The sequence below is a fragment of the Fopius arisanus genome, unplaced genomic scaffold, assembly GCF_000806365.1.
Source record: "Fopius arisanus strain USDA-PBARC FA_bdor unplaced genomic scaffold, ASM80636v1 scaffold00022, whole genome shotgun sequence".
In the NCBI taxonomy this organism is placed as follows: Eukaryota; Metazoa; Arthropoda; class Insecta; order Hymenoptera; family Braconidae; genus Fopius; species Fopius arisanus.
In genome coordinates, this window is record NW_011887761.1 from 300,519 (window position 1) to 314,760 (window position 14,242).

General features: G+C 34.1%; 2 protein-coding genes across 6 annotated transcripts; both read right to left on the minus strand.

Moving 5' to 3' along the window:
- Positions 1-5,638: 5,638 nt before the first annotated feature.
- Positions 5,639-9,348, minus strand: Pop2 (CCR4-NOT transcription complex subunit Pop2). Of its 5 annotated transcripts, none has more exons than XM_011301412.1 (7): positions 9,240-9,348; positions 8,616-8,656; positions 8,331-8,510; positions 8,096-8,255; positions 7,381-7,657; positions 7,139-7,279; positions 5,639-5,783 (listed from the first exon to the last, which is right to left on the minus strand). In XM_011301412.1, exons 2-7 carry the CDS (start codon positions 8,635-8,637, stop codon positions 5,655-5,657), a joined length of 909 nt encoding a protein of 302 aa, XP_011299714.1. In that variant the 5' UTR covers positions 8,638-8,656; positions 9,240-9,348; the 3' UTR covers positions 5,639-5,654. The 5 variants fall into 5 exon arrangements, with proteins under 5 accessions (XP_011299714.1, XP_011299712.1, XP_011299711.1 ...); XM_011301410.1 differs by having other exon boundaries at positions 8,616-8,669; XM_011301409.1 differs by lacking the exon at positions 9,240-9,348 and adding an exon at positions 8,831-9,204 and having other exon boundaries at positions 8,616-8,669.
- Positions 9,349-12,627: 3,279 nt separating this feature from the next.
- LOC105264501 (uncharacterized) lies at positions 12,628-13,314 on the minus strand. The gene is made up of 3 exons (XM_011301420.1): positions 13,186-13,314; positions 12,962-13,053; positions 12,628-12,880 (listed from the first exon to the last, which is right to left on the minus strand). The coding sequence occupies exons 1-3, from the start codon at positions 13,267-13,269 to the stop codon at positions 12,628-12,630; spliced, it is 429 nt and encodes a 142-aa protein (XP_011299722.1). The 5' UTR covers positions 13,270-13,314.
- Positions 13,315-14,242: the final 928 nt, after the last annotated feature.

Genomic DNA, 14,242 nt, shown 5'->3' on the forward strand with positions numbered 1-14,242 from the left:
ATAATAGCTGAGAGTATAAACCATACGCAAGTCACACTTTCGACCCGCCGATTCATCCATTTCAGTAAGATAATAATTAGGGAAAACACCTGTTTGTAAGACAGAGTCTTATGGGGAAACGTAACCGCGATAGCTTTCATTAAGAAGGGCAGTAGAATGCGCACTCAACATCATTTTAAGAAATCCACTCATTTGTTTGACAATACAGGGAATATTTTTTATTTTACAGGTGAGAAAAATTAGGATACCCGATACAATACGCGAGAAATTTGTGATTGATTTTTGAAAAGATCTGGAAAAAAGTGGACACCATTACGATTGTAAAATATTCGCAATGGTGCTCTTACAGCTAAGCAATGTCGGCAAGGTAAATGAAGATAAAACAGTTATGGCAGAGCGCCTCGCTAACTACAGTGCTGCACGATCGAAACTTGAGCATTACCATAGTAGTCAGTTAACGTCATTGTTTATAAACATTTTCCATATTTCTTCATAATTTGAACCGAAAAGTATGCCATGTTATGTCCGGGACTAGTGGTCGTGAAACCACGTTATTTATTGTTAATAATAAAAATGCCTCCGAATTAACGATAATAAAAATAATTTGAGTCAGAGTGTTGCTCATGGACTCGCTCCCGAATAGTTTGTCGAAGTTTTTCCTTGTAGATGCGAATAGTTTCTATATTCCTTTTACTTCTGAAAGAATTGATTAAAATTGCTGGGAAAGAAGGATACTTCTGACTTCTTAAACCGGATTCTCAATGTCTATTCAGAATGTTTATTTATGCCGATTTTTGTACAACACTTGAAATTAATATTCTTTTTTATAAAATGTGATTCTTGACAGTTTTGATCGATTATTTGATTCTATATAATTCAAAGTTCAAATGGTAAAAATGAAATTTACAAAATAATATTTAATGTTACAGTTGTTTCTCGCTTGGTTACAATTTTTTATTTATCCAGAGGTACTCTTTCGCGTCCTCTGGGCTTCGGAATATGTTGAAAAATACAGTGGGCTTCAATGTTTTTCAGTTTCACTGAGGAATAACACACACGACCGGTTTTATTATTTATAAAAACGACGCAATTCCGAAAATCTGCGTTTCAGATTTCGAAAGAAAGGAGAAATCACACATTAAAAATGTATCAAAAGAGCGTTTGGAGCCACGAAAGCTCTAAATGATTTTAAGTGTGATGTAAGAAGAAGATGGAGAAAATTCTAAAAATGTTAGTAATCTTACGGATCTCAGACGACGATCAATTAACCGAATGTTACGGGGAAGATGATTCAGCTAACCGTCGTAATTCAAACAGATACTGTTTTATCGGTGCCGTGGCGCTAGTCCGATTTAAAAAGATTAACGTGACTCGAATTTAAATCTCCAAAGAAAGAGAACCGTAGGGTTCCACGATTTTTCCGCGACTGGAGATTAAGTGTTCGTAATTCGATGTTTATAGTTTGAATTTAGGCCGTTAGCTGATTGAGTGGGAGTGGTTGATAGCCAAAATTCGAAGTGTGATATTTTGTCACACGGTCGAATTTTCGCTGATTATTATTCTACTTTCGTGTTGTATTTTCTCATACTTTAAGTAGTCCGAGTTATTTGGAGTGATTTCGGAATTCTCGAAAGACAATTGCGAAATCCAATACGTCGCTAAATTTTTTAAATTGTTGAAAGTGGCCTGAATTTTAAATAATTTATGGATATCACTGCCATGAGACTTGTAAATTAACAGGTAAAATCATTTATATCGTAAACGATCTATTTGATTTTTTCAATTTAATTTTCCGACACGGTTGTTCACTTGAGCGGTTAAACATCCTTAATCTGGAATTGCGGCTACAAATGCTCTAAAATAATATCACAGATACTATATGACAAATTGTCAGACTTCTTACTTAAACCTTATTTTTTTCACTTTCGAATGGAAGTCTTGCTTTTGCTGAGATTGATAACAAATTTCCAAAAAATAACCACATCCTTTCCGACATCCATACACACCTTTTTTGAAAATATCATATTTTGATGGGTAGTAAGGTGGCGAGTAAGGTGCCCCGTATTTACAGGGCAGTTACGGGGCAGACATGGGGCAGCTATTTACGGGTTCAAAAGGCATAAAAGTTATTAAAAAACAAGGTAAGCCTGTATAAATTAATGAAATCGTGATATTTGCAATGTTAATTGCATGGAAAATGATAAATCAATGATGATAATCATTAGTGATCACCATATACTTGGCAACCGAAAAATTAATTATGCATTTTAACTATGCTCATTAGTTTGGGGATCATTTGGGGATATTTTGGCAGAAAGTTTCAACTTTTAGGGAAAATTATTTGATTTATTATAAATTAATTAAGTTGGAACTTATAGTTAGCAAACGAATAATTTAAAATTTTTTTTAAATTACAGAAGATTTTAAATGATTTGGGGAATCGATTCCTCAACACCAAATTATTTAGGGAAGAATAAAACTCCTTCAATTACTTAATTTCAATTCTAAATGGAAATTCGGGAAAAATTGTCTCGCAAATATATATTCAAACGATTGGGAATCGCCTGAAACGTCGAGATTTATGGGTCCCTCGGAACCTTTTTTTTTTCAACGGTTCCATTTTTCCCGAATTTGTTTAATCATTTTTTAATTTGTTAACAAAAATAGAGCCGTTGAAAAAAAAAAGTTCCAAAGGACCCATCAATCTCCACGTTTCAGACGATTCTCAATCGTTTGAGTATACATTTGCGAGACAATTTTTCCCGAATTTGTTCAATCATTTTTGAATTTGTTAAAAAAAAAAATATCGTTAAAAAAAAAAGTTCCGAGGGACCAATAAATCTCCACATTTCAGCTGATTCTCAATCGTTCGAGTATACATGTTCGAGACAATTTTTCCTCAATTTTTTAAACAAATGGGGTATTTATGAATGTTAACTCGCTTTTTCATTCCGTTCATCGGTTGTGTCTTTATCATACCCCCACTCTCCAGTACATCGGATGTTTTCGTTCGTTTTCGAACGTCATCGTTATTTCGATAAGTGCCCTAACTTTCTGACACTCACGACCGCCTCGAATTATCGACACTCACGGGCTCGCGCTCTGTCTTATTGATACTCACGGACTCTGAACATTATCAACACGCACGGACTCTGAAAATTATCGACACTCACGGGCTCGCGACCTGTTTTACTTACACGTACGGGCTCTCTGGGCGTAGTTCTGCAGCCGCTGCAATGAATTACTCGCCAAAGCCTTTCCATAAGCCCTCGCAATCTCCCCTATAATCTCTGGAATTTACTCCAGAATAAAACTTGCTCCGAAATGACGACCGCCAACAGCTGGTCTCGGCGGCCATTTTAAATCGGAAAATTTAAATGGCACTGCGGTGTGGGACAATATGAGAATCATTTATTAACACGCGAATGACAATTTAATACCCGGATTCTTTTATTGAGTAATGTATGTACCCAAGCAATTCCTTACGTTTCACATGAAAGGTAGAAAGACCGTCCCCAAATAATTCTCAACGTATATAAATATAAATGTTTAGAAATTGATTATACTCCCCTCCCTCACTACACTATCACTCGAAATTAATTAATTAAAGGAGTTTTATTCTTCCCTAAATAATTTGGTCTTGAGGAATCGATTCCCCAAATCATTTAAAAGATTTGAGTAATTTTTTAAAAATTTTGAATTATATGTTTGCTAACTATACGGTTCAACTTAAATAATTTATAATAAATCTAATAATGTTCCCTAAATGTTGAAACCTCCTGCCAAAATATCTCCAAACGATCCCCAAACTAATGAGCATAATTAAAATGCATAATTAATTTTTCGGTTGCCAAGTATATGGTGGTATTAATTGGTGCGCCCGATGACGAATGATGGAATGGGTATGCATGCGGGCATGCACAGGGCTGAAAATTAATTCAATTATTTAATTTATTAATTATCATCTCTTTATCAATTCCCTAAAGTATGAAATCTACAAAAAGCAATTCCCCAAATGATTCTACGTAATTCCCTATTCAGAAAAATAAAAAATAAGAAATTTTTGCTAACTATACGCTTTAATTAAAAAAAATGAATAATTAATAAACGAGATCTCCCCAAATTATGAAACCCTCTCCCTCAATTTCCCCAAATTATTTCCAAATTATTTGATAGGTTAATTAATGATTTACATTAATTAGTGCGCCAAGTATACGGCGGTCCCCTCCGACTACCTGCACAATACAGTCATACCCATTCTTTTATTATCATTGGAGTTAGGAGCTAGGTGAACCGATTGAGCACACTTTGCCCATGTGTGCTCTACGGAGATAAGTAAAAAGGATGGCGATAAGCGGCTACTTACTTTTCTAGGGCTATAAAATCATGAGGTTATGGTGGGCAAAGTAACATAAATAACTAAATTTTTTTTCAAAACAGACATAAGTGAATCCAGAATGAATGACAATATAACCAATCGAAATAACTCGTCGTTTCTATATCGGTATAATTCATTGATTTCGAAAGTATCAAATGATGATTGGTGTTTGTTTTATTTATTGACAGAACATTGTGTGATGAAAAATAAACCAAGTAGAATATTGCTTATACATAAATTTTTTGTTAATTTCTGTTGTAACTTCGTTCAATGAGGCAGTTAGACAATAGTTTGTACCTTATTAAGTTTACGACATGTATCATTTGCTTTGAATCAAAATGGATTCAATAAATAATCAACCGAAAATAACCGAAAAGTCCACGATCTACTGCTTTGAATGCTGAATAAAGATTAATGGAATATAAAAGAGAATAAATTAAAGGATAGCAACTGAGTTTTGAAAATAATGGAGCTTTTTTTCGAATTTTTTCCGATGTACATGCGTATACGTTACATGCAAAAAAAAGAATTATTTCATGAAGCAATATAAATTAATGCTTCTTCATGATAAACGTGTGCCAGACACATCATGTCGAAGATATCATGAATTGAACTTTTCAAAACTTACGTCAACACGTGTACAAGAATTACTGCGAGATACTTTGTTCATATTTGTCATCAAATAAAAAACAAATTCTTTGCCATTCAAAATACTTAAAAGAGCCATTATTACCTAGAAAGATGCATTCTAACACAAGTTAAAGATTAAACAAGAAAATCACCACATAATTATTGTTCTATACATTTTTCCAAGAAATGTAGAAAAGAAAAGTAATCTCAATTGAAGAGAGATTATATTCGTAACAGTTAAAATTCACAAATCGAAAGTCCGACGATTTCCAAAACTTATAGTAATTTCCTATCAAATAAGTTTTACAAATTATCGGTGAAACATCATCCGCTTTCGAATAGCAAACATCAAAAACAGTTTATCGTTTTATTTTGCCACTTTTTTCATGAATTTATTTTTTTGTTACCAAATGTGCCATTCTATAAATACATTTTTCTTTAAAAAATTGTTCTTTAATGAGAACATTGAATTAATTCACCTCTACTTATTTCATTTCAATCAACATTGAATCCATTTTCCGTAGATTTTTTTCTCCATTGTAATCAAGCGTAGAAAGTGGAGAGATGTGATAGTTCGGATATTTTCGTCGAAGCAAAACTGTTGATTGCTAATTTAGCGGGCTGCTTCTACTCAATTTTTCAGTCATTACGAGGAGGACGAGTTGTCGCCATTGCTGTCGAGATATCCTCCAGCACCGTTGACCACAAATGAGGTACCCAGACCATATAAATGGCCGCAGTATTTCGCATCATCGATATGGTCTTCGAAAAACATCTAAAAACATTAATTGAACATATTGCATAAAATTCTTTGCACTTCTATTTTAATGAATTGCCTTCTTAAGGATGTTTAACCAAAACCCTCACCACCCAACGTTATTTTGATTTTTTCCTATATTATACATCTATATCCGAGGTATATGTTAATGAAAATCTCAACCCTTCTATCGGGGGCTCCAAAAGAAATTCATTTCAGAAAACCACGGTAGTAATGGAAAAGTAAAACTGAGTCGGCTTTTGAATATTTATGGAATATAGACCTCCCGATACAATTGGCTTGAAAGTCTCCATTCGTTGAGTACCTCTTGCAAGTAGTATCTATCGAACGTAGTCTTTGGTTCAAATTTGATCTTGCTACGATAAAATATTTCTATAGTGTGCTTTCAAATTGCATCGGAGAGACCAATAGTTATAAAACAAAAGATAAAATAGAGCAACAATTTCTGAATGGCTCTATATCAAGATTGTGATTCCATGGAATCGGCTAAGTTTCAAAATAATTAAAAATATACAGTTTACAATTGGTAACTTCATCTCGGCAAAACAAAATAATTTTTTTCACGATAACTGAGCAAAAAAAATTATGAAATACTTCAATGATGAGTTACAAAATTGTTTTGATTGTTGTTGAGCTGGGATATGCAAATAATAATAATAACCACTGTATTGAGATTCGAAAAGGTGATCCCAAACTGGTACTTTGGAAATATTCCACATTAATTGACTTCGATTAGAACTTGATATGATATTCTCGATGGTTTACTCTTCAAATCCCCAGTTAATTACCGTAGCTCTATATGTCCTATAATTTTTTGGATGACCATTCCGAAACGCATCGATAATTTTATTAGCAAAAATAACTGTGCTATATATAATAAACGAACAATTTGCCACTTGAATATAGTTATTTCTTATAACGGTTGGAGTGGTTATGAGGCAAACCAAAGATTACATTCCATTTCTACTATTTGCGGGCTTCAAATCCGAACTCAAGTATAAAGCAATTCGTCGTCGTGATATTGATCATCAGTCTAATTTTCACGCTAATTTCAACAATTTTTTTAACTATTATAGATTAATGATTAGTGTAGAGAGTTACGAGAACATGAAATCCCTGCCAGATTTTTGAACATTTTATACTAGGATGAGATAAGATTCAAATCACCTATATAACGTTTGGCCGATGGCACATGAAAGCTGCCACTCATTGTTATTTTCATGTTTTTTTCCAATGGAACCGTTATGAATAGAAATAGAAAATATTTGCATGGAATTCTGGTAATCAATAGTTCATAATCTGGTTAGAACTTATATTTATGAAGAATGAAAAAGATTGATAGGTGCGCATACTTCTCTCATTTTGAAAAAGACCATTCCAGTCAGCAATGAATCGGAGCCGGCCTGATGCTGAGGCCCAACTCGTTGTAATTCCAACTGCTCGGCGACTTCTTGAAGTCCACCTTTGAGATTTTTACATGACTTCATGAGATACTGTTTCCAAAAAATATGATATTTAAAAAAAATTCATACCTTTCGATGAAAAATAGCATTTAAATATTGAGGCTTATGCTAGAGAGTAGCTATAGAAATACCTTAACATCGTAGATGGTGGGAAAATATATCCTTAACAATTCGAAGAATTCACTCTCCTCTTGTGGTAAATTTTGATCAGTAAGTAGCTTTAATAAATATCCAAAATCGTAACCAGAGTGAAAAGACAACCACTTAATATCATCGGCAAGGACGATTCCGGATGTCATAAGAAGTTCAGCAAAATCAAGGGGATCAATTCCTTCTTCCTCGTGTTTTTTGAACTGTATCCCACTGTTTTGGAGCATGTCAATGCTGTCTTGAGCGTACATGTCTTCCCTAACAATCAGAAGGAATTAAAACAAATAAATAAAGTTATTGCTTCACGTTGAAATGGCCAAAATATAATTGTGAAATTAATACAAGTTCAATTAAATTTCCCTGAAACAAATTCATTAAACCAAAAAATGGCAAGACACTTTTAGCAAGACTCAGTAATTCGCAAAGATTAATGTTTTTTACAGGATTTTTCTACCGACATTTTCGATTTTTCAAAATAAAAATTCTTCATAAAATTGGTATAGAGAATTTGAACGAAGAAACCATATAAATTATCAGAAACTTAATCCAAAACATTGTTAATCAAGTAGAAAGCAAGTAGAAAGTGAAAAAAAGCATAATTTTGTAATCGAATTCGCTTAGAATTCAAATCAACATTCAAGAAAATAAAATCTTCATTTGATTTTTACAGGCGTATGTTTGCATATATGAACTTACTGTAAATTGAATTTAAAATTGAACTGCCACGTTGTATAACTCCCACCCGGCGTATTCCCGGATTCATCGAGGAAAGTCAAACCCAGTTGGATAATTCTTAGAAGATCAACGTTACAACGTAACAATTGATATTGGTAATCAGCGCTCGTTCGAAATTCACCTGAAAGACGAAACAGTTGAGTAATATTGTTGGCGTGTACCAGCCAGTGTTCATCAGATAAAAAATGCCAACTACCTATTGGCCTTGCAACAACTCCAGGAAACTCGGTATCCATGGCAATATACTGATACTGTTGAACAACCTGTCGAATAGTACGAAATTCTTCCTCCAAATTATGCCCCCAGACATCTCGAATTCCACATTCTTCATTACTGGGCATACTACCCCCTCCTTTCCCTATGGAATTAACTCCACCTGTTCATTAAGAAAATATTCAATGGTTCATATTAATGAGGCAATAAAAGATTCTAGCGTAACATTTACAGCATTAAAAGTCCTTCAAGGCTTCCTTTGCCTTACCGCTTGCACTTTTCCTGACCATTTGCAGTTGATCGCTGATGCTACAGAATATAACTGAAAATGATTATTTTAATAGCACCAATAACAATCCAACAACTCAAACAATAATTTAACCTTGGCAACTGAATTTTTAGTCAATTCATGGGTTTTTCTGACATTTTTCCTTTAAAAATGAAAATTCTAATTTCATATACTATATTTCATTACATTCATACCAATGAACAAATTCTTGAGATGAAGAGCAAACTCATTACACGAAATATGAAATATTTTTCCAATCCGAATAAATTTGTTTACTATCAGACCAGTTTTCATTTGACATGCTTCCGCGCCAATTTTGTTAACCTGTCTCTTAACTTCTACGGTCTCCCAGAAACGAAAAAATTACAGAAATACCATCTGATGACTGAATTATTGGCGGTCATCTATTGATTACAATTAAATAATATATCCTTCATCATTGAGATACAATGGAAGTACAGAGTTCAACAAAATGCTCGAAACATCACGAAATTTCTGAAAAACTAATATGCAAGTTCTGGATTGAAAGGTGAGGGTTGGTTGAGTAGAAAAATAGTTGACTCGGAATCGTAAACAACGTAATTATTGTAAGGACATATTTACCCTCATTAGAGGTTAATTGCAATCATTCTTATTATTTTATGTTATTCTGCTATGAGGAATAATGAGGTTTAGTACTAGAACTGGCCTAAAAACTGAACTCACAATGATGCTATCCTTATTGCCATAATTTCCAACCGTTATTCCCTATGTCCTAGTGAAGTTACTAGTAGGACAGTGGCGCCAGTTCCCAATATTTGCGCCAAGTTTTAAAAACGTAGAATTCGTTAGCCCTTAGACCTCCTAATGAGGACTCCATCGATGTCGACTCGTTCAATTCAAACAGTCGGATTCAGGTTTTATAAATAAAATAAATCCAAACAGCAATGCTTAGAAGAGCACGTAACACATTTAATAACTTTTAAACTTAACTTGAACCTTGAAATACTAACAGACTTTAAGAAAATTAAAACAAAACTGCACTGTGTAACTTGACGAATAACTAATTGAAAAGAAAAGCGGCACAGTAACAAGTTAAAATCGAACTGCCTTAATTTACACATCCACTTTTCACTCGCAACAACCAATTACCGGCCCGTGAACATAATTATTATATTTTTCGCCATTTTCCCCGGAAGGATTCGATCCACTGAACGTTCATAATTTATCACTTTTTTTTTGTCAACGTATTTATTTTTGTAAACAAATTCGACATTTGTTAACAAAAATAATGACGTTGCACAAAAAATTGTCCAAAGGACAAACTAATCTCCACGTTTACTACGATTCTAAATCGTTTGAATATATACTGGCGTGACAATTTCTTAACGATTTGTTAAAGAAATGTCGAATTTGTTAACAAAAAAAGTATCGTTATAAAAAAAAGGTTCCGAGGGACCAGTAAATCTCGACGACTCAGCTAATTCCCAATCGTTTGAGTATATATTCGCAAGACCATTTTTTCCCAAATTTTTTTAATAATTATTGAATTTGTAGACAAAAATAGAACCGTTGAAAAAAAAACGTTCCGAGGGACCAATAAATCTCCACGTTTCAGACGATTCTCAATCGTTTGAATATATATTTCCGAGACAATTTTTCCCGAATTTGTTTAATCATTTTTGAATTTGTTAACAAAAATAGAGTCGTTGAAAAAAAAGGTTCCGAGGGACCCATAAATCTCCACGTTTCAGACGATTCTCAATCGTTTGAGTATACATTTGCGAGACAATTTTTCCCGAATTCGTTTAATCATTTTTTAATTTGTTAACAAAAGAGATATCGCTAAAAAAAAAAGTTCCGAGGGACTGATAAATCTCCACGTTTCAGACGATTCGCAATCGTTTGAGTATACATTTGCGAGACAATTTTTCCCGAATTTGTTTAATCATTTTTTAATTTGTTAACAAAAGAGATATCGTTAAAAAAAAAAGTTCCGAGGGACTGATAAATCTCCACGTTTCAGACGATTCGCAATCGTTTGAGTATACATTTGCGAAACAATTCTTCCCGAATTTGTTGAACAATTTTTCGAATTTACAGAAGTGAATTTATTTTTCTCATTCCGTCCATCGATTGTTTCTCCATCATACTCCCACTCCGCTCTATATACCCCCGGGTACTTACCCGACAAAAGTCAGTAATTCGAAAAACGCACTTATGTACTCGATTGTACATCGTTAGTACATGATTGTACCTATAAATTTCTTGTTTGTACATCAACTGATTAATTTAAAAAAATTAATTAAATTTCGGCATGATCTTAACCGACAGCAAATTAAAAATTGATCAATAAAACCAAATTAGGGGTGTTTTCCGAAGGAAATCGTGTGTACATCAGGAATTTCTTGTTTTCGTCGTTTGTACATTGATTGTGAATGAGTTAAATCCATTTGAAAAATCATGGTCTAAGTTGCGCGTTCCTATACTATCGACCTCTGCGCATTGTTCTGTGTTTAAATGGGTTTTTATTGCATTATTCTTTGCTTTACGAGTATAAACATTGAATCTAACAGAAATTGTACTATTGAAATGTGGATTCTGCATCAAACTTTCATTGAAAGAAATATTGCGCGCATCTACGTCATAACAAGTCAGGTGAGAGGGGCCGCGATGAGAGGGGACAATTCATTTTTAGCCACCATGTTCATTTCGGAGTGCAGTGGAGAGTCATTTTTGGAGTGGAGTATTATTGAAAAGCATTATTGGGGAACATCCGTACATTCGAATTAATCGTATGGAAATGCATTAACCATAATTTTGAGGAAATAAAAATTTGATTTTGCTTCAATTGAGAGTAAAATCCTTCTCCTTTATGAATCCCTTAGATGGAGCTCAATTTTTCAATTTGTTCCTAATTTATAAACATTTGAAAAAAGTCATGAGCCTCCATTTTACCGCACTGCCCCCTATATACATTAACGAGTAGCAGTGATAGGATCTGCGAAAGCCCATTTAGACACAGAACAAAGAGCAGAAATCGATAATATAGAGACGCGCAACTTAAACCATGATTTTTCAAATGGATTTAACTCATTAACAATCAATGTACAAACGACGAAAACATGAAATTCGTAATGTACAAACGATTTCCTTCGGAAAACACCCCTAATTTGGTTTTATTGATCAATTTTTAATTTGTTGTCGGCTAAGATCATGCCGAAATTTAATTAATTTTTTTTAATTAATCCGTTGATGTACAAACAAAAATTTTATAGGTACAATCATGTACTAACGATGTGCAATCGAGTACATAATTGCGTTTTTCGAATTACTGACTTTTGTCGGGTAAGTACCCGGGGGTGCTCTATATGGGATGTTTTCTTTCGTCACGATTTTCTGGAATTATCGACACTCTCGCGTTTGCTGATCTTTCCGAATTACCGACACTCTCGGGCTCGCGCTCTGCCTTATCTGTACCCACGCCCTCCGAAAATTACCGACACTCTTGCCCTCGCGACCTGTTTGATTCACAGGTACACCCGCAAAATTAGTTCGGCTCGGGCGGCCAGACAATTTCGCGATTGATGCTTCGCCATTGGCGTTAGCAATCTCCCCTATAATCTCTGCTGCTACGAGTCGCTGAGCCGGCTAACGAGCAGATACCCCAGCGTTGCGTGTGGCGCCCTCCCTCTTAGGAGGTCGGCTACTACGATGCCGCTGCGGTCACTCAAACCCCCAGAAGTGAGCCTCTACTTTGGTCAATCCTCTTTGTCCTCGTCATTGGCGTTAGCAATCTCCCCTATAATCTCTGATTAAATAATCTATAATTGACTTTCTCTATCCTTAGGAAATCATTTAGACGTATTTAGAAAATTATTTTCGATATTTGGAAGTACAAATATTAATTAATGTTAATTATGTTGGTTAATTTAGCAGAGGTAACAAATTATTTTAAATTTGACCTTGTCAGTCGACCTAAAATCATTTGGATAATCGATTGATTCTACAACTAATGTTTGGAAATGTTTATTTCATTAATAATTAACAATTTATCATAAAAGTAGATATCGCGCGCACTTGTGCGCATGCGCAACATATAAATTACAGGATGCGGAGAAACTGTAATACATTTTGGATTTGGTACATAATTAATTTTTGACAGGAGATCATCGTATTTCAACCGTTTTCGTATAGTGCGATGACAATAAGCGATGAAATGTTCATTTTGACCGATTTTTAAAAAATGAATTACTCCCGCAAGTCTGAAAAAAACAAATAGATGAGCATCTAAACAATTAATCAGCTTGGCTTCGAGTCACGCGTAATATTAAAATTTTACTCACTGGTAAGTCTCATTCAACTCAAGGAATTGTGGAAAGTCTGTCAATGAACACTTCGAAGCATTCACTCGATTAGCAGCATTTCTGACAGCCAACTAAGGGCAGATACGTCAATTCACAGTGGTTTCTTAAGTGACAGTCCCATGACGCCCTAGTTGTCCACATGTGATATTAAAAATTTTCGGATTATAGGCCAATGCCTCGCTAATTATAATTAATTAAATTACCTGAGATTGAATACAGCTAAATACAAAAAACTCTGCGTTTTGGAGGACTCCGCTACGAAATAACTCAGCTGTAGCATGGAACATGGCGTTCCCCTCCCGTCTCAAATGAGCTTCGCCGACTCTGAAACTCTTTTGTGAAATTATGTAGGTAATGGATAATTGTATAACCATAATTATTATCTATCAATCACCTACGAACGATTTTGAATCGATTCATAGGTTGTGAAGAATTTTATCAATAAAATCATTGGGAAAAGGGGTCAGCTTCCGGATAATTTATAAAAAAATTAATTAAAAATCGTATCTTGTTTATCAAAGAATAATTTCTGTCTATCATTGACTAGCAAACCTTTATCTATCGATGTGACTAGCTCAGTTGTTCAATTTATTAATATCAGTAGGCAACTTCCCAATTTCTGGAGCAGTATGTAATTAGCCGCAAATTTTCAACAATTACAAAAATGAACTCATACAATCGATTGTAAATTATTCGCAGGTGATTGTAAAAAAGGTCATAATGTTTAAGAGTAGATAGTTTTTTTATAAAAAATAAAAAACTTGTGACCCATGTAGTTAGCCGCATTTTTCTTTCTTATCACTCTTAAATGATTTTTTTTATTGTAATCGTTTGCAATTCGTTTGTAAATACTATATTCATTTGAATCGACGTTTAAGAGTCATTAGTCTGGAAATTATCAGCAATAAACGTGATTGCAAAATTGCGTGGAGGGGATAAGACTTTGCAAGTATGATGGCGCATGCGCAACTATTCAGAGGATTTTTCGGTTATACGTTCAAAAATAGATTAATGTCTTTCTCACTTTAATTTTGAAAGATTTCACTACGGCTGTCTTTTAATTGAACATTGAGTGACACATCGAAACCATTGTACTTTTTGTAAGTACATTAATAATTATAATAACTTGTTCACTAATGGGTGACATTTGGAGAATACTTATCGTTTGAGTAATCCCTGGTTATTCCCACCCAAGCTTACAGCTTATGCTGTTAATTTCATAAACCCAGTTAGGGTTGGGCAAAAACCTTGAATTCAATA

Excerpts from the sequence above, each read along its gene's own strand:
- LOC105264501 (XM_011301420.1), bottom strand. The coding sequence starts at position 13,269 with ATGTTCCATGCTACAGCTGAGTTATTTCGTAGCGGAGTCCTCCAAAAC. Across the intron at positions 13,054-13,185 it reads TTAGCTGTATTCAATCTCAG|TTGGCTGTCAGAAATGCTGC; the intron begins GTAATTTAATTA and ends ATCTGCCCTTAG. Across the intron at positions 12,881-12,961 it reads GAGTTGAATGAGACTTACCA|ACTTGCGGGAGTAATTCATT; the intron begins GTGAGTAAAATT and ends TGTTTTTTTCAG.
- Pop2 (XM_011301409.1), bottom strand. The coding sequence starts at position 8,930 with ATGAAAACTGGTCTGATAGTAAACAAATTTATTCGGATTGGAAAAATA. Across the intron at positions 8,511-8,615 it reads GGTCAGGAAAAGTGCAAGCG|GTGGAGTTAATTCCATAGGG; the intron begins GTAAGGCAAAGG and ends CTTAATGAACAG. Across the intron at positions 8,256-8,330 it reads AGTTGTTGCAAGGCCAATAG|GTGAATTTCGAACGAGCGCT; the intron begins GTAGTTGGCATT and ends TTCGTCTTTCAG.